This window comes from Emydura macquarii, unplaced genomic scaffold, assembly GCF_026122565.2.
Source record: "Emydura macquarii macquarii isolate MOO-44397 ecotype Brisbane River unplaced genomic scaffold, CSIRO-AGI_Emac_v2 contig_1644, whole genome shotgun sequence".
NCBI lineage: Eukaryota > Metazoa > Chordata > Testudines > Chelidae > Emydura > Emydura macquarii.
In genome coordinates this window covers 20883421-20909967 of record NW_027131781.1, presented here as the reverse complement: position 1 = coordinate 20909967, position 26547 = coordinate 20883421, and the positions used below count along the sequence as shown (strand labels likewise).

At 40.5% G+C, this 26547-nt stretch overlaps 1 protein-coding gene across 6 annotated transcripts in view; it reads left to right on the top strand.

Annotated features, from left to right (window-relative positions):
* The window catches only part of MYO5A (myosin VA), a 98107-nt gene that overhangs the window by 31318 nt on the left and 40242 nt on the right, over positions 1 to 26547 (top strand). For all 6 annotated transcript variants that reach the window (XR_010921319.1, XM_067555856.1, XM_067555852.1 and 3 more), the window contains 12 exons: positions 2513 to 2656; positions 3883 to 3964; positions 4912 to 5019; positions 5602 to 5708; positions 8945 to 9210; positions 10119 to 10200; positions 14699 to 14839; positions 16208 to 16333; positions 18989 to 19072; positions 21788 to 21949; positions 25857 to 25954; positions 26423 to 26509. Coding sequence is in view for 5 of the 6 variants with exons in the window: in XM_067555856.1 (XP_067411957.1) it covers positions 2513 to 2656; positions 3883 to 3964; positions 4912 to 5019; positions 5602 to 5708; positions 8945 to 9210; positions 10119 to 10200; positions 14699 to 14839; positions 16208 to 16333; positions 18989 to 19072; positions 21788 to 21949; positions 25857 to 25954; positions 26423 to 26509 (1487 nt within the window). In the remaining variant the exon portion in view is untranslated. The remainder of the gene's footprint in view (positions 1 to 2512; positions 2657 to 3882; positions 3965 to 4911; positions 5020 to 5601; positions 5709 to 8944; positions 9211 to 10118; positions 10201 to 14698; positions 14840 to 16207; positions 16334 to 18988; positions 19073 to 21787; positions 21950 to 25856; positions 25955 to 26422; positions 26510 to 26547) is intronic.

The window sequence follows — 26547 nt, the reverse complement described above, 5'->3', positions numbered from 1 at the left end:
CTATAACTGCATACTCCTTTCTAGAATTCTGGCTCCTGGTTAGTGTGCAGCGGACACCTGCTAGTGTTCAGTGAGGTTTTTTTCGTCTTTTGTTTGCAGAATTGAAAACCTAAAACACATAACTGTTCAACAATTACTATTTGGTCACAGTTTTCCTTGTTTCCCCACTTCTTATTTCAACACAAAGTTTCTGCAGAGTGGCTATATGAACCAGAAAAGTAGGACATACATGTACTGTAGCTTTACATTCCATAGTTATGGTATAGTTGAGTTTGATAATGCATCCTGACATGATTACTTACTTTACGTCTTAAAGGCAGTAGAATGACAGAAGAACAATATGCTGTTCCTGCACAGAGCTTTGCTAAAAGCAGGTAACCCTAGTAATTCCTAAATGGTTAACTGCTGCATAATGAATAATGTACTTGGTTCCTATGGGAAAGAAGAAGGTGCTTGCCTCTGTCTCAGCATAATCTGCATTGTAGATCCCAACATTCCATTTAGATGAATTGACATTCTGTTGAGAATTCCCCTCTTATCTTACAGCAATGAAGGTGTTAATTGTAAAAGCAATAAGGTTGTCATAAAAGTCAGAGATGGGATAAGACTATTTTGGACCCAGAACCATCAATAACTTCACGCCTCCTGTGCATGCTTGCTGAGACAGAGTCACACAATTGAAAACATCTGCCCTTGTGCTCATCCTTCCATCTTCTCTCTTCAGGTTATATGGTGATATGACTTGAGGTTTTGAGTTGAGCAACCATGGACCAGCTATACCTCCCCTACCTCAGGTCCTGAACTAGTAATAAGTGGCCAACCAGCCACGATCAGCTACGTGTCATGCCGCCAGCTGTTAACTTACTCACCACAGAATAAGATACCAAGAGTGCTGGTGCTGCAGGAGCATCCCCTAGGTTGAAGTGGTTTCCATCATATACAGGTTTTACAGTTTTGTTCAATGGCTCTCAGCACCCTCACTATAAACATTGGTTTAACGTCACTGCTAGATACCCCTCTGACTATTGGTTTCACTTCCTAAAGAACCTACATTAATCCTCTCATCATAAAAAGAGCCAGGTGGTTTTAGCTTAGATCATGACAGACAATTATTTTCTTTGTAAAATGACTATCACTATTACGTCTTGTTTCTCTTAGTAACAAATTACTCAGACTTAACCCCACCATCACAAAACAGAAACACAATACATTTTGGAAATTATCTGTTACTCCATCATAACTATCTGAACATTTCTTAACAGTGTAACACAAACATGAAAATGCGTATGGAGGTGCTTCCATTATATCATGGTTCCGTGTAGATGGTATTACTCTGTATGTCTTTACGCTGAGGACACACTCTTTCTGAAGAATTAAAACTGCTTAGCTTGTCTGATCTGACTTTTGATCTATGCAATATTATCTCTGCATGTGTAATATAGCACTTGACTAAGAGTGACTGCTATCGTTAAGGTTGGAAATCAGTTCACACACAGAGAGAGAGAGAGAAAGAGAGAGAGAAACTGAGTCAGGAGCATCTGTAATTTAGATGTGTTTCTGAATAAGTAAATGGTTCTTTAAAGTGAGCTCAGGCTTTATCTGAAGACAACAACCCCAGTGAGGAAATCCAACTTTATAAACCAGAGGCCCAGTCCTACAAACCTACTTCACATAATTCGATTTTGCACAAATAGTCCAAGAAGTAACAATCTTTGAAGACTGAAATTGTAACTGAGGATTTATAAAGATTCATAAAACGAACTGTACTATCTAGGAAATAGTGTGTGGTTTTTTTGTTTGTTTGTTTTTTGGGGAAAGCTTTCTTTGATCCTTCGGAGTATTGCATATATTATACTCTGGAATGTGGAACCTTTCACTATTCCTGCTGTTTGCTCACGCAGAGTACTAACAGTGGACTAGTCCTAGTATGTGAAATTCACCAACGAATTAAATATGCTGTAACAACACCACAGGGGCACTAATATTTTGGAAATGTAACTGATTATAAATTATTTATTATATATTATTAACTACAAAAAATATAGGTTGTTTGCTAGCTCATAGTATTATTTTAGGCAGAAATGCAGTAATGGCTAAAATTAGGGGTTCTCTGTCTATTGTAATCATTTATGGTCTTCATGAACCCTTAAAAAGCCTGTCTTTGTGACAATGCACATTTTGTTAGAAGTTTTATTCACAGGAAAAAAAATCCAATTCCTTGGAGGGTTACCAGGAGTATTTTTTTCAGTTGGAAAATCAGACTGTGAAGGTTGAAATTATTACTGTATTGGCCAATCCTATATATTAGTGTTAATGGAATAACCTTGCAATAGGTTTGCTATAACCTAGGAAGTTGCTTCCCTGCTAGGAGAGAAGCACTCATTTTTAAGTTCTTGTTAATTTTGGAAACAAAGCAATATTGACATGGTTTAATATTTCTGAGCCATGTAGGAAAACAGACAGATGAGAGAATTTCCTGGAGCTATTAAACCTGTACATATTTTTCCTCTAGTCCATCGGAAATGCCAAAACCACAAGGAATGACAACAGTAGTCGTTTTGGGAAGTACATTGAAATTGGTTTCGATAAGAGATACCGAATCATTGGTGCTAACATGAGAACTTACCTCTTAGAAAAATCAAGAGTGGTATTTCAGGTAATACTGATACAATCCTCTTAATTTGTGTTTATGTGATTATGTCAAAAATCCTACTGCCAGCTATTGTGAGGCATCTCTCATTTCTAAGATGTCACCAGTGTCTTCCAGCTGTATCATAACATCAGGAGAAGAGAGAGACCGCTTTTAAGCATGTTCATCATTTATACTTGTAAATGTACATACTTGGCAATAAGACTATACGGTATATCTAAGGGTTAAACATCTTCAACATAATAGCGCACATAAGAGAACGTGTACTACAATATTTTACAGTAGTGTCTCAAAACAACAGAAACTGCTCATGCATGGGGAAAAGCTTCCTGTTGTTGTCCATAAAGCTGCCATCTTATCCTCTTTAAAACCCTCCTTTAAAACTGACTTCTGTCATGATATCTACAAATTACTCCCATCTGGCATTAATTAAGACAATCTGTGACTTCTGTTTTTCTGCTGAACTTATTTGTTTTATTATCTCATCTCCCAGCCCATCCCCACCCCCTTTGCCTGTTTTTGTCCACCTGTTGTGTCCTGTTTGTCATGCAGACTGTAAGACCTTGGGGACAGAACTGTCATCTATGTTACAGTTCCGTCTAATCCAATGGGGCTTTGATTCTTGATTGGGATTCTTAAGCTCTGCTGTAATAAAATAATAACATCTTACAATAGGGCCACTGCTTCGCTTGGTTGGTTATTGTAGAATACTGTAGCATTTTGTGATAATGGATGAATTCATAACCTGTTGTTATGCTAAGGTTCAGCCAAAGCGGAGTCTTTCTTTTGAAGTTCTAAATGTAAAAGTATCTTTGTTTATAATGGTGTCATTGGCACAAAAAGTTTGGGCATCATGAATGCAGATAACTTTCCCTCAATGTTCCTTTCACTGAAAACTCTGAGGCAATGTTACTTATTTATCTTAGGCAATTATAAAGTTTTTAATTATAACCACTTTATACATCTACAAAATGGTGTGTCTATATTTTGATAGCAGTCACAAACCTGAAAAGTGAAATCCTGCAGTTTTAATTTTTCTGCGTATATATTGCTGTTGAAAGTCGATTAATCGAGAAAGAAATGATAGAGGCTGATTTACATTTTCATTTTCTTGGTGTCTTTCTCTGAGTTCCTAATTGCTATAGAATATATTAAATCTAGAAGTTCTGTCCTGACAGATATTTCTGGCAGTTGTTCAATTCTGAAATGTAATTGCTTCTTTTTTCTTAAAGGCAGAAGAGGAGAGAAATTATCACATTTTCTACCAGCTCTGTGCCTCTGCAGCATTACCTGAGTTTAAAACTCTGCGATTAGGTATGAAATTCACATCCAGTGTACTGTGCAATCAGTATGTACAAGGTATTATCTCTAAGCTCTGTGAGTGACGAGTCTAAAAGAAGAATCACTGTCTTTTAAATTCTTAATAATCCTGAGCTTCTCACAGCTGATATAATAAAGTCTACTAAAAATAAGTAAATAGACATTTTATTTCTAAAAAAGCAAACTTGCAGATTTGTATATTCTGTGTAAACGACTACAAACTAATTAGAAGCATCAGTACAGGACATAGGTATGTAGTGGATGCCCAAGTGCTACGCCCACAGTCAGTTGGAGGGCCTAGCATAGTGTGAACGCATCAATCTTCAGCCAGAACCAACTCCGATCATTCTTTGGACTACACCATTGAGACTGAAAACTAGAAACCAAGGCAATGGAAAAACTACATGCACAATCATTTTTAAAATATGTGTGCACCATAAATGTTAGAACCCTACTGACCCTAATGTCAACTGTGCACCTATTCTTGGGTGGCTGGCTGAGAATTGTAGGGATAGTTACTTCCTTGCCCATGTACATCATAGTCTGAAGGCAGGCTGTGTATGGACTATTGGTGGGACAGTGGAAGAGTTTATAACGCCTTTAACTTTTTTGGCCCTTGAGATCAATACAACAGGACCTGCAGCGCTAGCTTACAGCGACTGGCCTGATTGGTATGGACACAGCGAACCTATTGCAGCAGCAAATGGCCTTAGAAACATTTAAATGCAGCGTTAAATCTGAAAGAGGAGAGCAGTTCTGTAATGCAAATGGGCCAGATGAGTCAATGATTCAAATATACTGAAATATATTTCAAACCGTGGGTTCTGCCAGTCAGGTTAAGAAGTTCAGGAGAGCTTTAACTGTTATACAGCTTAACACAGATGCTTGAAGTGGTGTGGTCCTTCTTTAGTGTGTGTAAAAATTGTTGTTCTTTCTTGTAGGGAATGCAAATTACTTTCACTATACGAAGCAAGGGGGTAGTCCAGTGATTGACGGCATTGATGATGCTAAGGAAATGGTACACACCAGACAGGCCTGCACTTTGCTAGGTAATTCTGCTATTATGCTGGAGAAGCATGGGCTTAGTTCAGACTTTGAAATCATAGCTGTTTCTATATAGTCTGTTTTAGTTCTTTCTTTTGTATTGTATTTAAACTAGAGAGAGAAAGAGACTTTTTGATAACCTTTGGGATTCAGATGCTTTCATTGTACGTAAAAATATAAGTATGGTATAATCAAATTTCTAGTGCAAGGAGGAGGAAACACTGTTTAAGCAATAATAAATGCTGGATTCCCATGGTGCAGTATATAAAATATGGAGGGTTCTGTAAAACTTAGTGTAAGCAGCAACACAGCAGTTCATTAAAATATTTAATAGTTCACTAAAGTGAATCTTCCTTGCATCTTATTATAATGTTGTGTAGTAAAACTTAATAATAGGAGGGCCAAGTATCACTTTCTAATAGCATTTTCTCTGCAGAAACGCCTCACGCAACTGCGAGATGGGAGGTGGTGGCAATTCCTCCCAAAATTCCAGCTTACAATAATTAGGCCCTTCTTTTCATCAGCTGGGTCTCTCTTTGGTCTTTACTTCATTCTTCACTCAGGACATTTTGTTCATCCTCTTTCAGGGATTAGTGATTCCTACCAGATGGGAGTCTTTCGAATCCTTGCTGGGATCCTTCACCTGGGCAACGTGGGGTTTAAGTCTCGGGATGCTGACAGCTGCACAATCCCTGTAAGTTGTAAATGAGTTTAAAGGACATAGTTTCTATTGTGACATGCCTGTGTTTCTTGGTTGGGTGTCTTATTTGTTTGCAGGGGGCCTCCAGGCAAAGCAGGGCAAGTACAAAAATATAAGCAACTTCTTTTTTATTCTAGATTGGTATGACTTTTCCGTTGCTCTTCACAGAAGGATTCTGCTCTTCCCATTCTAGATCCCTTTCAGAGGCTCTCCATATTATTTCTGAGGTTCTCGTGATTTCCTGTTGAATTCACAAATGGTCATTTCTAGGGAACTCTTCCAGACATGCTAGCTTAGAAGTCCTGAGATGGTGGATGTGTATCTGCTCCCACACCAAATGGTCCTATGACGTGTCAAGGATTTTTGCTGGAATTCTAACTCTAGTTTGATGCTAAGTGCCAAACTGATCCAAGTATTTACAAAGTGAACATTTCACAAAATACTCTCTCTTACTGGGCAGTCCAGAGGGAAAGATAAGAAGGTTCACCAGTCATTGCTGCAGGAACCCTTCCTCTGTTGCCATTCTAGAAGCAAGCAGCTTCTGGCCTTCGCTGTGTGTAGCTCCTTCCTCTGCTCATTGAGGACAATCCCATTTATCCCTGTCCCATAAAGACTTCCTGCAGCTGGCATGTCTCATGGGAGTGGGAAACAAAAGGGGCTGGTTTGTCTTGCTCTTGTGTTTGTTTTCCTTGGCTCACAGATGATGGAAGCTTTTTTTGTCATCAGGCCCTGAATGTATTAACAAGCCAGGCAGCCTTTATTTTCCTCTCCTGCTCTCCAAGCTACAGCAATTGCAGTTTCCTCCTTTTGTGTTTGTGCTTGCTGTCCGTGCTCAAGTGCCCATGCTAGTAGTATGCGGGATGTATGACAGCATGATCTGTGTCATTGCACAGCTCATGAGTCAACTTGCTCTGACAGCATATTCTGAATCTAATTGGTACAGTTTCACAGCAACCATCAACAGGGCTGACCCCATGGTGTGTCTTAAATGGGCTCTTCTTGGAAACAAAGTATCAAGTAGTGATTCTAGGTAGGAAACTTAGGAGGGACATGTCAGTGGCATGACGTGGGTAGTGGCATGACGCTTCTGCTAATGTCATTAGAGATTTCTGCCTAGAATGTAGCCCATTATGTTGAGGCAGAACATGAATATTTACCCTTTTGTTAATGTCAGGAAGCATGCAGTATTTCTGAGATTCCTGACACTATAAAGTCTCTGAAGAATGAGCAGCAGCTCCAGTGATGAAATTGAGCTGCTTGAAAGCCAGTCCAAGTAGCAAAATCATCTTAACATTGGCAGAACTGAAACTTACTATGATGGCCATTGCTTGTATTGCAACTAAATTGTATGTCGAACCTTTAAACCTTGAAATAACCTTCAAAGGAGCACATTTGGAGCAAGTTTATTATTTAGGTGCTTGAGTGACTTTGTTGTGCAAGAGATTGTATTGTCACTACGATATAGGGAGCTTTTAGAACTGTGGTGACCTGATTACTCCTCCTTTCAGTCTCGACATATTTTGTGTCACTGATTTCAGGAAGACATGCCAGTTGGAAACAAGTGCAGGTGGGGTTTTGGATGTAGATGAATTAAGGTCATAATGCAGGACAGAAATCAGTCTGGGTGAGCTTGCAAACAACAACCTTCCTGTTGTTATATCTTGATTATTTTGTAGTCCCAGTCCAGTTAGAGACATTATCTATAAACTGAAAGACATCCTTAGTTAATTGGAATTTGATGCTGTGAAAGTATAGTGTGCTCCAAACACTTCAGAAAGAAGGGAGGGGTGGGGGTTGAAGATTGGAAAATAAAGCTGAAATACCATTAAGTTATTGGCCTTCAGTGCCTAGTTGTCTGTAGGAGAACAAATCCCTTTGGTCCTATTCAAATCCCTTTAGTCCTGCTTCTTGTCAGCTGACTTTTGAGTTACACTGGTGTGAGCAGTGAACCTAAAAACGATGGGGCTAGGACAGTTTTTTATGAGTGGGAAAGTTCTGTGCTATTGTTTGATGTAGAAGGTGGTGGTTTGGGTGTGTCCCAAACCCATGAGCAGCACGTGACTGAGGCCTGGTCTACACTTACTGCGAAATTCAGCCGCAGTCAACAGGAGATATGCAAGCTATGTAGAGTAGCTTGCGTATCTTCCATCGACTTCCTAAATTCCAATTAGTGCGGCGTTCCCACTATGCTGCGCCAATAGGAAATGCCTTCCTGTTGACTCAGCATTACTCTTTTTCCGGGGGTGGATTTATTTGGTTGACTTCCAGATCGATTGAGCAGGTCTCCACTTTCGCTCAATCAATCCCGGACAATCCATCTGCCAGTGGCGAATTTGCCACCATAAGTGAAGACATACCCTGAGTTGCTGTAATGTAAAAGTATGTGTGATCAGTTCAGTGTATTATTCCCAGGGCAGAAAATCTGGCTATCTCAGGTATACAATTCAATATGGGAGTTAAATCCTTTAACATGCTCGTCTATTTTATATTTCTTCCCAGAATTCAGTGGTGAAACGCCTTTTGTGATGTTCATATCTAAGACCAAGTTTCTAAAGCCCTTCCTTTTTTTGTCACTGCTCATATCTGACTTTTGACTTTGATAGCACCTCATTGATCTCTCACTAGCACGATTCTATATGAGAATGTTGCCCAGATTAGCACTCTTAGATTTTATACAACTTCCCCCTCCTAAACACACGCACCCAAAAACCTCTCCTTCTTTTGATTTCATTCATTTTATGCAACTGAAGCATGCACTCTGACACTAAATGTGAATACTGTCAAATAGGGATAAATACATATGCTGTAAAGATTTTCTGATGTCTATGTCAAATCAGAGTTTATAATGATTGTTTTAGTTCAGTAGGTAATGACTCCAAAAATTAGTTACCACATGAAAACTTTTGTAACACATTTCTTTGTTCAGGTTGTGAATACTTTACATGGGGATAAACCCACAAAAACGCACTTAGAGGAAATTATGTTGCTGTTTACGTGATTACTCTAATTTGCTAAATTATCTGAGTGCAATAGACAAGTCAGTAAAAAGATACAGAGAAAGGAAGAGGCATGAAAACATTGTTGCAGCTGAATCTTAGATAACTTCATAACAGAAAAATCCACGGAGATTGTTCAGGCCTCGGACTGATAGTTCTTCAAACGCTTAATGATGAAATGTGTGATATTGGCAATGTTGTTTTAAAGACCTAAAGAGATTATTTTCATTTTAGTCCAAACATGAACCCCTCACCATCTTCTGTGACCTCATGGGTGTGGAGTACGAAGAGATGTCCCACTGGCTGTGCCATAGAAAGCTTGCTACTGCCTCTGAGACGTACATCAAGCCAATTTCCAAACTGCAGGCCATCAATGCCAGGGATGCTCTTGCCAAACATATCTACGCTAAACTGTTTAACTGGATTGTTGATCATGTGAACAAAGCTCTGCATTCCACTGTAAAGCAGCATTCTTTCATTGGAGTGTTGGACATTTATGGGTGAGTCTTCTGGGACCTCAGAGATACCAGGTGTGTGGTGCACACGTATCATACAGCAAGAAGGTAGCCTCTGAGTTGCTGTCAATTTTTCCAGCACATGTATTGGTGCATGGTGAAAACCATGAAAAAACTGGTGACTAGTTATTCTGATTAAAGGCAGTGGTGAGTTATGAGGTGTTGGTTTTGACATCCTACCTAGGACCTGTGTCTTGGCTTTCAGATTAAGCATTCATAATTAGATCTTGGACTTTAGCAAGTTTGCCATTGGTAGCTCATTCATGTATCACAATGGGGAAAAATTACAATATTCAAATACGCTTGTTCTTGGACTTTCATATTGCTCAGTTTAGTCCAAATATTTGGTTGAAGTTTGTTTTTAAGACCGACAGTATGTAGTTAAGGTTAAACTGCCATGTTCCATTCTGCTTCAAGTATCTTCCCCTTTTTGTTGATGGTTTAATAAATGGTATCCGGCCTTTCCCCTTTGAATGCGTCTGAGTTTGCACTGTTGCTCATCTTCTTTCTGGGTTCTCTTTTCTTGTTTTTTGCAGCAGCTGCTGTAGCACTTTTTCCTCGCCCTGGAGAGTTGATTGCATGTCCTCTTCCAAGGCTGCTCTGTAGATTGGGCACTATGGAAGCAAGATGGCTAACAGGCTCTCTAGGAACTGAGAGACAATCTGACAATCTTTTGGCAAAGAGAATGAATGTCTCAGAATTGCTCCTGGCCTTGGGATGTCACTGCCCCATCTGCCCTGCCACTCTATTGTGTCGTGTTTATACGCAGTATAACCTACTGAATACCACTGCCTGTTGTGTGTAAATGTGATCAGAGAGACAATTTAAAATTACAGGATCATTTATTACATCTTTACATGGTGGTAGTAATTTTGAATGTCTTGGTTTTGCAGGTTCGAGACATTTGAGATAAACAGTTTTGAACAGTTTTGTATAAACTATGCCAATGAAAAACTGCAGCAACAGTTCAATATGGTAAGTAGGAAATTATGGGCACCTCTTCCCTCCCCTTCTCTTCTCCAAAGTCTGTTCTGCTAATTAGATCCCCAGTGTCTGAGATGAATTCCTTCAATATAACAACCAGCAGTTTTGGATGTGGGATTAGAGTCGAATGAGAGATGAATCTAGAGCAATGGTTCCCAACCTTTGCTCTGCCGTGGCACACCTTGATACTGTTAGTTCTTCTTTGAGTGCTTGCTCATGTCGATTCCATTCTGGGTGCGTGCGCGCCTCCGTGCATGGTGACCGGAATTTTTTTCCCCTTTGCAGTAGCCGTAGGGCTGGCTCCGGTGCCACCTGGAGCCCGCACACATGCCGTGGTATATGATGTGCCGCCGGCCCCACGCTCCCTCAGTTCCTTCTTTCCACCACTGATGCTTCCTGGAACCTTGCTTCTGCTTGCTACCACAAGTACTTCAGTTCCCCTATTCCTTATTGTTAGAGATTAGGTTCATTAGGTAGTTCTTTGTAGTTAAATAGTGTAGTTAGTTAGCCAGTTACTATTAAATGTTAGTCCCGTTAGGGACTTCTGCTCGGGATTGGGTCATGCTCCGGTCTTAAAGCCCTGCACAGTTTGCAGCAAACCCTTCCCGCTCAGTGACCTCCATGACAGTTGCTTAAAGTGTTTGGGGGAATCACACTGGAAGGATAAGTGCAGGATTTGCAAGAGCTTCAGGCCGAGGACTCAGAAAGAGAGGGAGATGCGCCTGAAAGCCCTTCTCATGGAAGCAGCGCTGGGACCGGCCTCGGAGCCACCACATTCCGCCTCGGTGCCGAGCACCTCATTGGTGCAGAGTGCCCCGCCGGCACCAGAAACATCACGGCACTGCCCTTCTTCTCCAGCACGAAAGAGGCAGAAGAAGCAGCGCCCGGACAAGGATCATTCCCCCACACCGAAGAAGAATAGGGATGTGGGATTGACTGAGGGCCCTACATTGGCCCAACCAGCGGTGCCAGGGGACTTGGAGCAGGACTTGCCTTTTAGGGCTCTGAGCCTTCCCAGGGAGCCACCCCCAACTCCAGGGAATGGAAGGGGGACCCTCCATCTCTCGATGCCGTTGACACCGGAGGCTCTTCAAGTGGCGAGAGACCAGATGGCTCTCCCCCTGCTGCCCACTCCTAAACCTACTCCAGCACCGGGAAGAGATAAGGCTCCAATTTCTAAGGGGAAGCCCCCAATGGGACCCCCTCATTGGCTGCACTGGTCGCCTGAGCCCCGAGGACGTCGCTTCGGAACCATTCTCCGAGGAGAAGGTCTCCGCCATCGAGTGGCAGATCCCTGGGGTCATGCTCCCTGTTGCCAGCACTGGGTCGATCGCAGATGGATGAGCGGCACCATCCTCAGCGGTCTCCGACAAAGGAGCATGGGCGATCTCAATCACCAGCATGGAAGAGCTCAACGCAGCACCGAACCCACTCTCCAGCACCGAGGTCCCCGAGGGAGCGGTGCCATTTCCCACTCCCCAGCACTGAGGGACTCCCTCGCGATGGTCAGGAGTTAAAGCCAGTCGCTGTTGTCGAGAGGCTCGCCCAGAAACGGTCGGCACCACCATAACCCCCAGGTACCGGGGCACTCTTCCAATTCCCTGTGTAAATCCCTGTGATACTTCCCTGGGCAGTCCCGTCACCAGTCCTCGAGGTCCCATTCCCTGATGCCCTGCACGAGCTGTCGTGTCACTGACTTCAGTGGGTGTAAGGGGTCGAGGCGCCGGTCACCATCGCCAGCAGGAATTGCCACGGGACGGTCAGAGGGAGTCAGGAGGAAGAAGGGCAGTGAGGCAGATGGCCAATCAGAAGATGGCTTCCTCTCTTCCTTCCCTCTCCCCTACCCTCACTCCGCAGGACTCAAATTTGCTATCTTACCCTCACTTTGGGGTATGTTACACATGCATAATATTTGAAAGGGGCTTCATCCCAGAGACCAAAAGCACAGAATGTGTTTCAGGTCCAACACCTTCCATTGTATTTTAATTAGTATTTTTGTTCTCACATGTAGTTTTTCAAAACATTCTGTGGCACGTCGGTTGGGAACACTGATCTAGAGCATCTCTGGAAATAAGATTTTATTAAAAACCACTACTCTAGGCATATTCTAAATTCCTATCTTAGTAATATTTTTAAGACAACAGAATCAGTGCTTTAAAATTGAGATCCTGAGACAGCATGTCAGTAAGAATACTATACAGAGGAGTGTGAAGTCAGTCATATATGCATACCTTCCAATGCAAACCTCTTCAGTGGTTGCATCACGCAGACTTTCACTGCTGGAAATCTGCCACTTCAATTTTCTTGGTTTATGATGTACATTGGCGTGATTTTTGAGAGTACAGCCACTTCCTAACATTGATTAGAGTCAGCAGGGTGAGAGGCTCCTCTTTATTCTTCCTCCTTCAGAGAGCACTCAATTTTAACAGATAACAACCCTGCCATCCTCAGCCAGAGTTATAGTTTGTAATTATGTATTTTGTCTGCATAAAGATGAACCAAGAGATTTATGCGAGGTTCTAAATGTCAGCAGCATTGATAGGCTCCACTGAAATGTTAGAACAGCTTTAAAATATATGTGCAAATGTACCTTAGTTGTGCCTGTGTTCTGGGAAGCTGGATCCTATGCCATGATTACATGTCCCAGCCACACAAATTACTGAGCACTTGGAAATAAACTATTTATCCGTCAGAAATGAAGTTGAATATTCCAGCTCCAAAATGTCCACAATATTATTGTGGTGTTGCTGATGCCGTTGCTACAGAGGGTCTCAGCTTCCCAAGGTTAGGTTTTCTTGTATGCCCTGCTTTTGGGGTATTTAAAAGGTTTCTCACCCTTATAGCAAAGATTCTGTCATGGGGGGGAGGGACAGGACGGGGGACCCCAAGGATTCATTCTTGTATCACAGGTTACTTTCACACACATTCTACTTCCTTCCTTACATGACAGCTGCAAACCCTACACCCAAGTTATGGCTGAGAGAATGGATGGTCTTTTCTGAGGCAGGTGCTGTGCCCCATAAGGAGCTCCTATTGCTTACCAAAACAGTCTTTATTCCCTGCCCTCAGAGGGCCAGAGTCTCTGCTGTATCCAGTTTAGATTGGATGCAGAAGAAATTGGGGGTCATCACAGATCCTGGGGATTGCTCAAAACTGGCTGTCTGATTATGGACCTCTAGAGACTATACGTCAGCTGGGGATAACCACAGTATATCACAGTCTGGCTACTTACTCCCTCTCCACCCAGTGCCTTTTCCCTCTCCTAATATGTCCTCTAGTCCTGGGGCTGCAGGGAAGAAGCTGCAGAGAATGGAATTCGCAGCTGCTGTGCAGTTGGCTAGTAAAACAGAACTGTATGGAATCAGGAAACCTAATGAAATTAAAAGAAAAGTTAAAATGTGGCACTACCAAATGTCTACAAATAGATTGTGCCTGGATATACCTGTACCTTAGCAAATACAGAACTTAACTGTAACTGAATTTTTGGCAATTTAGGTGAAATTTAGCTCTAATTATATGTATTACAATTCAGCTGGGGTAGTTTGAATTGAGTAAAACAAACAAAAAATTCTATGGAAATTCTTTATTTTAAAAAGAATGACAGTAGTGTAGTTAAGACCACAGTTTGCATGTTTAATATTTTTTTCTATCGGGATTTTTGTTCTAAAACTTTCTCTATGCACATTCTGTTAGGGCTGTGTAATTTTTTTATTATATCTTTTATGAAATAATCATTAAAAACTAAAATTGTGAATTTGCTCCAGCAAAACTTCACTTTTTCACAATGTTTTGCAAAATGGGTTTCTTACACTGGAACACGTGAAAAGTCTTTTCTTTCTTTCTTTCTTTCTTTCTTTCTTCAAAAAAAAAACTCAGTGAAAATTTTTAAGTTTTGAACATAGCACCATTTGAGAACAAATGGATCTCAAAAGAGTTTCTCAGTAGAAAACATTCAACAAATTATTAGGGTTTTTGTGTGAAATAGGGCAATTTTAATAAAACTATGACAATTTGAAAATCTCAAATTTCAAGAATTTTAGTTTTGGTCCTGAATATTTTGTGGGGCCATAATTTACCTCTCATAATTGCTGTCCCTGTATTTGAATGTCATATTTGGTTTTTAAAGACATGTGGTGCTGTGTGGTGGAAGAAGCAAATACGTGTGTTTGTATATGTGGGCCTATATCTCTCTTTCACCTGCATATGCTCACTAGTTCACACATGTCCCTATAATAGAGTCTTTTTAGGAGTGAGTCAGCAAAAGCCAAGCTTTGCTTTTATAGAATGCTTTAATTTAAAAGTCTACATAGGCCCCGAGAAAAAGGTTAATTTGCCTTTCTTCCACTTGTTTATTAAATGGTTTGGCTCAGTTTTTAACTTGTATATCGCTCAGTATCTAGGTGTAATGTATCAAGAAGAAAATAAGTTAACAGAAGGCAGCGTGTTTGGCCTGAATTTTCATTCACAGATGATTTTTTTTTTCATGTAGCATGTCTTTAAGCTGGAACAGGAGGAGTATATGAAGGAACAAATTCCATGGACCTTGATAGATTTCTATGACAATCAGCCTTGTATTAACCTCATAGAGGCCAAATTGGGCATTTTGGATCTGCTAGATGAGGAATGTAAGGTATGTGTTCAAATGACTTCACTTTTGTACTGCAAGATATACTAGTCTCCTATTTCCATTATTTTTATGCAGTGCTTATAAGAATAAAGTCACCTGTATTTATGATCGTTTTGAACCTCTGATTAAAATTATTTGGAGCAGTTAAGAAAAGATTTGGCAGCTAGTGGAGAGCAAAAGACAGGCATTTTCTGGCCTTTCCTTTAAGTCCACATATCTCTAGATCTCGTCGAGGCTCTAATCATCTCATGTCTTGATTATTATAACCTTCTCCTTTCTAGGCTTGACATGTGCAATTTTCTCTGCCTCCCCACCTGAAGTCCTTTGAAATCCTTGCTACTAAAATTATCTCCCTGACTCAGTGCTCTGATCAGATTTAGCCCTCTTTTTGAAGTCCTCCATTAGCTCCTCCTTTTCTGCTCCATCAGATGTGAACTACTTAAATCCTTTGAGGTCCTCCAAGACTTATTTCTCCTCCCCCTTCTTAACACTTACATTATTGAACCATCATCACCAGTAGTCCAATTTTCCTTTAACCACCCTCCTGCTTTATCTGATGCCCTCTCTCTTTCTATGGAAATAACTTCCTGTAAAAATCTGCAAAACCACTACACTGGCTTCCTTCAAACCCATCCTTAAGACTCAGTTCTGCCGTAATGCCTACATAACACTGGATGTTGGTTAGGCAGTTGGTATACTGTGGCTGCTTCTTATTATACCAAGTGCAATTATTTCAGTGTTATCGTTCCTTCCTCCTCTTCTAGTTAACCCCCTCCACACACACACGTTCTTTTTGTTCTCTACCTGTTGTCTTTTATCATATGCTAAGATTCTAAACTGTTTGGAGCAGGGACTATCTTTTTGTTACATGTGTGTACAGTGGTTAGCTCAGTGGAGCCTGGACTTGGGGCTTCTACTTGCTAAGACATTACAAACAACTAATAATAATGGATATGCTCTAGTATGCCTGTCTTTAATAGGAAGCTGTCTTGTGTGTAATACAGTACTTTTGCTTCCAGATATACTGCACTGAAACATTGATAGAATGTGTTTATCTCTTCCTTCTCTTTTTTTCTTCCCCCCATTCTATTCAGGATGTCTGTAACTTGGGTAGAGTCTGCGTCCAGAAACATTGCTGAGAGTAGTCCCGGTGGTGCTATCTGTAGTAGTAAACCGTACACTCAGTGATAATTGTAGAATCAGACGCATAATTAGTTACTGGCTTTTCACCTTCAGTTTAGTAGAGGGCTTAAGTTTGAAGTAGAATGGAAAGTGTTGTCCCCTATTATTACAGAGCCATCTTTCTGGTTTTACTCACTTCTGAAAGGTCCACAGGATGGTATAAATGGTGTTTTATATTCTCTTATGTAGATGCCTAAAGGATCAGATGACTCTTGGGCCCAAAAATTGTATAATACACATTTGAATAAATGTGCACTTTTCGAAAAGCCACGTATGTCAAACAAAGCTTTTATCATACAGCACTTCGCTGACAAGGTAAGGAAGTTATTTCCTTTGCAATATTTGCACATAACTTTGTGTACAGATATATATTACTTTTATGTCAAAGCTAGAATTATTTATGGTGTTCAATATAAGCCATAGTTACTAGCAATAACTTCTGGCTCTGAATGCAGCATGTGCCTGAAAACCACTTGGCACTTATATCTCCAAGGATTTCAGCATTCTTAGAACACCCCTCTGCAGTATAGATATTATTATCCCCATCTTTCAGATGGGTAACTAAGGCAGAAAGGTGATGTGACTTGCCCAGGGTCACAGAGCAAGTGTGTTGCTGAGCTGGGAATACGGAAAAGATCTCCTGAGTCCGAGTTTCATGCTTTAACTACAGACCATTCTTCCTCTAAAAGATTACACCTTAATTTGTTTACATACCACAACATAATCTTACAAACTCCAGTTCTCCTATTATGTGCATTTATAGCGCATGTTTATTTCAATATCTGCTCAGTTGACCAGTCACCATAAAACAGCCTCATTCTGCTGTCATCTCAACGTGCTGACAACAAAAAGTCAAACACACCCCTCTTCTCGCCACTGGAGCAACGTGCTTTTTTTTTTTTTTTTCCACCTGGTGAGAGTGGTGGCTGTGTTTAATGAACTGGAAGACAAAGTAGGTCATTGGAATGTGTATTGCTAGACAGGTTCTTACCACATTCTTAAATTTACTGAGCTGCCTAGAAAATTAACTAAAAAAAATTTTTTTAAAGAAAAATTTCATTCTGCATCTGAAGGAGTTAAATTCTGGATTAAAATTATGCTCTATTGAAGAAGGCTGGATGAGGATTTTTCTCTCATACAAGCCAAAAGAATTTTCATTCATAATACTTATTGCAGCTATGTGGCTATATTGGTTGCTCAGCATGTGCATGAAAACAGCATCATGTCCAAATCAGCAGGATTCGTGGTACTTGTTCCCACTTTATTTCCTCAGAGGTACTTGAATTTATGCCTAAAAGAGGTGAGATTCTGCTTTGCCTCTGCTCTCCACCATGTCCTTGATGACAGCAAGTAGTTAAGAGAATGCTTATGCTTGATGCATGAGCCATTTCTCTGCTGGAAATGATGAAAGAGCAAAAAGCAATGCATTAAACTCTTCATATGCTATGAAATAGGTTGAGCTCGGCTGCTTAAAATATACTTTGAACTCTATAGTGAATAGATTCAGGTTGGGGAAGTCCCAGGTCATAAGCACATGAAAGACTGAGGAATTACCAGTGTTAAACCATTGAGTTTTTCCTATATGCGCAAGTTAACATATACAGACATTTTGGAGAAGTGGGGGGGAAATGCCCCTAATATGGGCTTTGGCTGGCAAGGTTTGTAAACTTGGTTGTTTCCTGAAGGAATACAAAGAGCTCGTTATCCCCCTCTAGTGGTATTTTTTTTTAAACTGTGATCAGCAAGGCATTTTAATGTTACAAAGTTAGGGTGAAAGTGAAATTCAAAATAGAGCTTAAATGGTGGATAGTTTTTGTGTGGGCGCTGTGTACAGAAGGCCTTAATCAATACTATAGTGACTTGATTAGCGTTTGTTCCATAATGACTAATGAGCACTGAGAGCATTGTTTTGGTGGAGAGAATTTGGGGATTTATTTTTGACACAGCTGTTGGAATAGTTTCGATGTCAGTGTGTTACGAAGTGGGTATGGCGAAGTTCTCAGTGTAGGGAGGATGACTGTGGGCAGATGCTCCATCCAGAGACATGTCACCTGGAGAGACAAAACCAGTGAAGTTCCTTTCTGAAAGAGGGTATTCATCTCCAACTCTTGATCCCAGGCTGTTGATAGTAGTGTTGCTAAAGAGGTCATTCTTGTTCAGTGAACATCTAGACTGCTGCTAATGCAACCCCTGTCTTTCTGGGGTTAGTTTTAGAGACACCAATTAATAAATATCTTTTACTCTCTCTGTATTTTTAAATTACTGTTCTGTGTATTTTAGGCAATTGCATTTCTTTTCATCCATTCTTACGTCAGGTGGGTCATCTCTGTTCAGTTTTAGTTTGAGGCCTGCGGCCTTTCTTTACGTCCAAGAGAGTCAATGTCCCTGCGATAGAGGAATGAATTAAGAAGTAGGGATTGTTATCATTTGTAGAGTCTGTTGTCTTTTGAAGAATTCAAACCTTTAATTACTACTGAAGACAGTTGCCTATTTGAATGCAGATGAAGACCTTTGTGTGCAGCTGTGGCTGTAGCTGTGTGCCCAGTTTTACCCATCTCATGAGATGAGATATCTATATCTCAGTGAGGTCTGTCTTTTATTTAATTTTACAGCTATGTTAACTGAAGCACAAGGAGGTGAAATGGCTCAGCCCAGATTCTGGTTCTCAGCCTCTGTAATCAGTCAATCACATTGTCTCACCAAAGGCATCTCTGTACATATGCACTTTGTCTAGTTTAATGCAATTACAATAGTTCTGAATATGTTGTGGTTTAAAGTTTCTTTTTTTTTTTTCAGAAAGTAACCTTTCTTGCAAGCAGTGTTTGTCATGCAAGCATGTATTCAGTGACTGGTATTTTAAACAATAGGAAGCTTTTTAATTTCACAAGTTACAGCTGGTGAGTCTTGCAAAAATGTACTTCTAATTAAATAGTTTTATGTAGGAAAAACCTCCCATTTTTGTGTTTTTAGGTAGAATATCAATGTGAAGGCTTTCTGGAAAAGAACAAAGACACAGTTTATGAAGAACAAATCAAGGTCCTAAAATCAAGTAAGGTTAGTGCTGAGGATTGATTTTTTTTCTCCCCCCTGACATGGGATGTTGATTTAAAGGCCAGTTTAATATGAAGCTTTTTTAATAAGCTCTAGAAACTAAAGGTATTCCCCCCACCTCCTCAATGTAAATGACCCTTTCCACTTGGCTATAGTTTCTATTTATTTACTTATTTGTATTTATTTAGAAAGCTATGGGGCGTGATCTCACTCCCACTGAAATCTGTCTGTATTTAGCCAGAGATTTTAATGGATTGGGATTGGAACATTTGTCTTGAAAACCAAAGATTAGAAATTGGCTTGATATATTTGCTGATTTGCTGGTTGGAATATTTTTTTACTTTTATCTTCACATACATTTTCAATAAATTTTCACCGTAAATTTGCTTAGGCTTTTTGGAAGATATCAAGCGATCTTTATGGATCAGAATAGTATAGGAAGGCTTGTCTGTTCCCTTCTAACTGCACAACTTTTGCTCTTTAAATGTTTTATAAAAACAGAATTTTCTTCTCTGGCCAGACCAATTAAATATAAACAACAATAGAGAAAAGTCAAGTTACCTTTATGTACCTGTTCCGAAAGCCAAATCAAAGTGAGAACCCCAGTAAAGCCAGGAAATCTACATTGTTTGGAGAATTTACTGATCCCTGAAGCTGGTTTGATTTTTTAAAACTCCATAGGACTTATCCTATTTAAAAACTTAAAAATATTACACCAAGATATAATGTGTAACTTCTTCACCGTTGAAGAGCTTTCTCTTAATGGTAGGAATGTTAGCTATTTCTCTTCTGAACTGTAAATGCAAGTACAAAATGTGCTTCCTGATGACCGCTGTTGGGAATTTGCTAGCTTAGGTCTCCAGACAGATTGGAATAATACCCGTACAATTTTTAATGCAGCTGATAGCCATCCCGAGGGAAATTCCAGTATTATTATATTTGTTTACATCCTGAATTGGGATACAAAGTTGAAATATCTAAACTTTTTGTGGAATGAGAAGTTACAAACATTTTCTGTTCAGCAATGTTCTGTTTCAGGTCAATGTTAATCTCTGTGTCTATGTGAGCTGCTGTGGTGCCTCATGGGAGTTGTAGTTCTGAATCCATTATGTCCCTAGTCTACCCCCTGGGCATTACTGCCCAGCCACGGTGCCTCAGCCACAGGAAGAGACTGTCAAGCATGATGGGGGATCTAGTCTGGCTGGGGAGCATGGACTACAGGAAAGGATGGAGGCTTGAGGGATCCAGAACTATAACTCCCATGAAGCATGGTGCCAGTTTAGGCAGATGCAGAAATTAATGTAATCTTGATCCGGTCCAACTGGAAATGAAATGTTTTGATTTTGCCAATGGAAAATGCCACCAAAATCAATTGTTTCCCCATTATCTAATGGAAAATGTTTCTTTGGAAATCTTTCAGCCAGCCCTAATTATTAACAACTCTTCACAGTAGCTTTAGATTTTCTGGTTCAATTTCTGATTTTAATCTTCTTTTTGTTGCTGCTGTTGCTGCTGTTTTCTGGGTCCGCCATACTTATTCAACAGAAGGTAAACCTAAAATCCAGGGCATCATTTATAACTCTAATCATTGCTTGGCTATGCTTCTTTACAGCTTCTAGAGATTCACGGTGTTGGGGAGAAAGTTGGTCTACTAAAAGTGCACGGCAAGCATGCTACCCTAGCAGGGCTGTGTAATGCACAGCTTTAAATGTTAGCCTGCTCTAGAAATCCATCCATGGCACTTATTCGAGCGCGTTTTCTTCCAATGCATGTGTCACACAAGTAATATATGATAGTTCTCAGTTTTCATGCTTGCTGCTAGCATGTTGTTGAAAATCTTCCTGTCATATTGTTTTGTATCAAAAGAGATGAGTCTGTTAGACTGTGTTAGCAGCATGTCTATGAGATCATCTGAAAAATTCATATGAAATGAAAAATGCTTGCTTGTTTCCTACCCCATTACTTGCCTGCCCTTTGATCAGTGTTTTTTCTTCTCTGTGGGCACTGCCAGTGTCCTGTGAAACCAAGAGAGGTGCTAAGCAGGGAAAACCAATGAAGACTCCCTCCTCAGCAGTGCCCTAGTCAGATCAGGACCAGCTGGGGGCAGCAAGGGAGGGTGGGTAGCTAATCTCACAGGTGTGCCTGAGCCCAATTATCCTTAAAGGGCCAGCCAAGCTCTGACAGTGTCACACACTGGCTGAGCTGTGTAGCTATTGCTGGTTCTGTGCATGAGACTCAAGTCAAGTCAGAATTTGATGCCAGGAGACCCACAAACACAAACAATTGCATCATTAAATCAGCACACACTTGCACACCTCACATTGTTTGTGCATGCACATGCTCTGTCTTACTCTGTCCCATCTCCCCCCACCAAAAGAAAAGAAAACAGCTTGCAGAAAGTAAACTGGGACTCTAACCATCTTAAATATTTAAAGAAGATAATACTACTCATTCTTTGTACTTCAACATCAGTACTCTGCTATTTCCATCTGAGGACCTTAAGAGACACTATAAATAATCAATGAAGCCTCAAACCTCTCTGAGGTAGACTAAGTACATTTATACCCATTTCTAGATTAAATGGTTTGTTCACTTTGTCAAGGTCACACTGCCACTCAGGTAGATCCCTGCATGACCCTTTAGACAGCACTTCTTCCCTTCTAGAACACTCTGCCCCTGCTGCTGAGATGTAACTTGTTTTCCCTACTTCTCCACCAGTTTAAGATGCTGTCAGAGTTGTTTCAGGATGAGGAGAAGGCCCTCAGTCCCACTTCAGCAACCCCTTCAGGTCGCACACTGCTGTCTCGCACCGCTGTAAAACCGGCCAAGGCCAGACCAGGCCAAGCAAGCAAGGAACATAAGAAAACTGTGGGACATCAGGTGAGTTGAAACAGTGACTGTATCCATTAGAATAATCTCTTTCCCCCTTCTAGCGTCTATTTGTCTCAGGCTGTGCAGCTGTTTCTTCTGCTCATTGCTCAGTGCAGATGGAAAGGTCACCATCATGGCTCTCAGCAATAGGTTAGGCTTATCCCACTACCTTTTCTTTTGCTTTTTAAGTGTTGTGGAATCTTTAGTTTCCACCATGCATCCTCAATGAGTGGGCAGTCGGACCTTGATTAAGAATGGGATACCAGTATTGCTAGAATACTGATTGAAATCTTCAGCAAAAACTGTGCAATCCATGTGAGAGAAGTAGGCCATGTTCCAGCAGGTATATTGCTTTAAATGTGTTGTGTGGGGAGTACTTCATGTTCATGTATGATACTTTCATGAAGACCATCTCTCCCAGCCTTGCATGGCCACCTAAGAAATCGGTATATTATGGTACACGGTGATACAGGATAGTGCTCATCTAACTCTGATAGTAACCATTGGGATTGCTTATAGCTTACAGTTTGGACCATGTACAGTGTTAGGGCCAGATGAACACACAGTTAGGGCCAGATTTTCAAAAGAACTTAGCTCCCAAACTAAGCGGCCATGTTTTCAAAAGAGTTTAGCATGTTGAATGCTGAGCTCCTATGACAATCTGACCCTCTGGTTATCTTGATTTTCCAGGGGTGCTGAGTTCCCTTGAAGACAGTGGAAGTTGTGGGTGCTCAGCAGCTCTGAACATCTGCCCCAAACTTATAATGTACTTAACCTAAAATATCTAGTGTATATACCAAAATTAAAAGATAAATATGCTGTTCAGCATGGCCATAAAACAAATCTCCTTTCCCATCACCTTCCATTCATCAAGAGTTACAAAGCCGGACTGCACTATGACTTAACACTTGCCAAACGTAGGCTTTGGCAAACTCTGTTTGAGGATCTCCCCTGAGAAAGTCCTGCCGCCCACCTACTGGGGATCTGTTGACTGCCAGGAGTAAAGCACAGGACAAAAAGTGGTTTGTTGGCATTGTCAGTCCTCAGTTAGTGTTTTAGATGATTGACAACACCTTGAATTGTGCACAGGAGCAACCAAGGATCATTTGGAGCCCAGGTTTATATACTTGTCAGCCTCTACCACTTCATTAGTGTGTAGCCATGTTCTACATTGGCCAAAACATCTGAGTGGCCTTCAAGGCTAGTTCTAGGTAAAGCACATTCCTGTAGCCCAACTTTCAGGTGTACCATAACAAGTGATAAGCTACATACTGGTGTGTGGTGCCTAAATAGGCATGGGAATCTATGACAAAGTCCTTATTAGAAAGGTATGGCTGCATCTCCTGGGCCCAGCTATAGATGGATCCAAAGCATTCAAGACCACTGTTCTGTTTTGGGAATCCAGGACCAGTGACACATCTAGGAAGACCATAAGACAGAAAAAGTTGAAACAGCAATGAAGAGGGAGGCATTGAGCTGAATATTGTCAGCATGCTGATGGATCTGCAACCATGCCATCCCAGGAGCTACCCAACATGAAACAGGAGGAACCTTGGCTCTGAGGGAGGATGAGTTATTTTACCATCCCCCCGAGTCCTCGCTGAAAGGTCCCCTGACACGTACTGCAGATAAATCAGGAATACCTCAGTGTGTCAAAGGGTTTCTGATAGATCAAAGAAAATCAGCAGGAATGTGTGACCTTTGTCCATTGCCTAGAGAAGATCATCAACCAAAGATGATAATGCAATCCCTGTGCCATGTCCTGGTCAAATCAGATTGTTAAATAAAGATAAAGGAGTCCAGGGGATATTTGAGTTGGACAGTCATGATCTTATCTAGAACTGTCTCCAAACATGAAGTTGGGGATAGGGTAGAAATTGGCAATATTGTTAGTGTTACTGCTCAGAATGCAAATCTCAATGTACTACTGACACAAACTACACATTCTGATACCTCTCAAAGTCATTCAAATGTTACGGGTTTTTTTTTTCTTTTTTCTCCAAGCTCAGTGTTCTTTTCAGTTTTGCATACAGAGAAAACATGATGATATAGGGAGACATAAAGGTTTCATTGTCATGAGTTGGGATGACCTAATTCATAAGTGATGAAGCCATGAGAGAGTTACGGAGATGGTCTCAAAGAAGTTCTAACATACTTGCTCTACTGTAGTACAATGCATTTTGTTTTACATATTTTAAAGAAAAGACAATATACAAATTAGAGGGTTTTTTATTTTTTTCACGTTCTTCTGCTTGTAAAGCCAGCCTGCTTTAGTATAATGAGTCCAACAGAGAAAGGGAAATTAATACTAATACATTTTAAAAACTTCTTAAACCTCTTTAAAAAGTGGTTTTTTTAATATGTCAAGGCATCATATATTATGTGATATCTTACAACCAGTCATGTCTGGAAATTGGGTTTTCTCCATTCTACTGGAACTGGGGATTTTTTGCTCTCCAGTATGAAATGTTAAATGTTTGTAGTCCAGATGGTTAACTTTACATATAAGACCTTATAGTCTCTGACAAAAGAATGCTTGTAATCATCCTGGGGGGGATGTGTAACAGGACAAGGGAGATCCCACATTTTGTGGGAAGGGGATATTTGTGGCGGTTTTTATTTTATTTTAAAATGTTAGTAAAGTGCTCTGAGGTTTGGAATGTAAGTAGTAATGGTGTAGATGGATTAGCAGGCAGGTGGGACAGTTAAAGGTGAAAAATAAGTGCAACTTATCACATGGTTCTGCAGTTTATTGTACGCATATCATAACTATGTGTTGTGGATGGATGAATTTTATTTCCATAAAGCATGATCTGTAGAAGTCTGACTCTAACATAAATGATACTTGGATCACACTTTGAGATTTTAATAGTCTTGATTCCCATAACAGGAACAAGATAGGAACTGCTGTGTTTTTGCCAGTGCTGTGTGCAGAAACAATGGGTATGTCTACGCTGCAATAAAACACGCAGCATGGCTGTGGCTGGCCCAGCTCAGCTCCCTCGAGCTTGTGGGGCTCAGGTTGCAGAGCTAACAATTGCCGTGTAGATGTTTGGTTTTGGTGGGAAGCACGGGTTCTGAGATCCTCCCCACTTGTGGGGTCTCAGAGCCAGGGCTCCAGCCCGTACCCAAGTGAATTGACTTGGGCTCTGAGACTTGGCACCGTGGGTTTTTTAATGTAGTGTAGACATCCCCAGTCTGACAAATGAGCAAGCCCCATTAAAGCCCTCCTTTTGTATACAGTAATTTCCCAAACTGTATAAACTGGGCAAAAGCATCTTTCTGTTGTGGTAGTTAAACTTGCTTATTCAGGTTGTTACTGATTTCAAGTACAACTGCAGGTTTGGGTGCTAGAATTTATGCTTCCTGTGTAAAGATTCAATATAGAATGTATTCTGTTTCAGTATTTAACTTCACATTTGGGTATGTCTTTGAAATTATACGCTCACGCAGCCATATCCACAGAAGCTGGGTACAACACCTTGAAAATATCATGCTGTGCTATTGAGAACAATTCATGTATGATTTCCATTTGTGCACAAAATAGAATGTAAATAGAGATTCAAAATAGCTGAATCCTCCAGCTCCTGCAGCTTGTGTGATTGCATTTGTCCATAGGCAATTCAAACATGTGTGTATCATATGGCAATATGATTGCCACTGATTCCACAAAAGTGTTGCAGTGTGTATGAATTGCTTCCAAGAACTACCAGAATTTATAGCATGGATGCATACAGTGGGGCAGGACATAATGAAACTGCTGTATTGAAAATTGGTTTTATGCTGAATTTTTCAAGACATCCTCTTTTATCTAATAAAAAAGCTCCTTTTTGAGATCATTTCAAACAAGATTGAATTTATCATATTTTGTCAACCTAATTTCCTTTTTGTTCTTCTTCTTTTTTTTTCCCCCCAGTTTCGGAACTCTCTTCATCTGCTGATGGAAACCCTTAATGCTACAACTCCACATTATGTGCGTTGTATTAAGCCCAATGATTTCAAGTTTCCATTCACGTAAGTTGGTTCATAAATGGTCTCTGAGAACATAGTACCCATCACTCAGCGGTAGACTAGTGTGTCCTGATAGCATCAGGATACACATAATAATAGGAGATGTTTGGGTTTGAATGGAAAGAAAATGACTAGATGACAGCTTTCTCCTTCATGCTGTCTGAGAAGGATACCCAAAAGGATATCCCAAAAGTTTTTGGGATGCTATCTCCTTCATGCTGTCTGAGAAGGATACCTAAAAAGATTTCCCAAAAAGGAAAGGTTACCCAAAATTTCATGATTTTCTATTTTGAATTTGATTCAAAGCTTGCATTTCTAAAGAATCTGTACTCATCACAAATTCTTTCTTTGACTGAAATCTACTGGTTCACATTTCCAGTGTTGTCATCATTTCTAAACGTAGGTTCTCATACAAAACTTGCCTAGAGCTTCCCGTAGAAAGTCTGACAGGTGTTTTATTTTCTTATGTAGGTTTGATGAAAAGCGGGCAGTTCAGCAGCTGAGAGCTTGTGGTGTTTTGGAAACTATCCGAATCAGTGCAGCTGGCTTCCCCTCAAGGTAGGCTTATTATTTTTCAGATTGTTTTCTTAGGATCG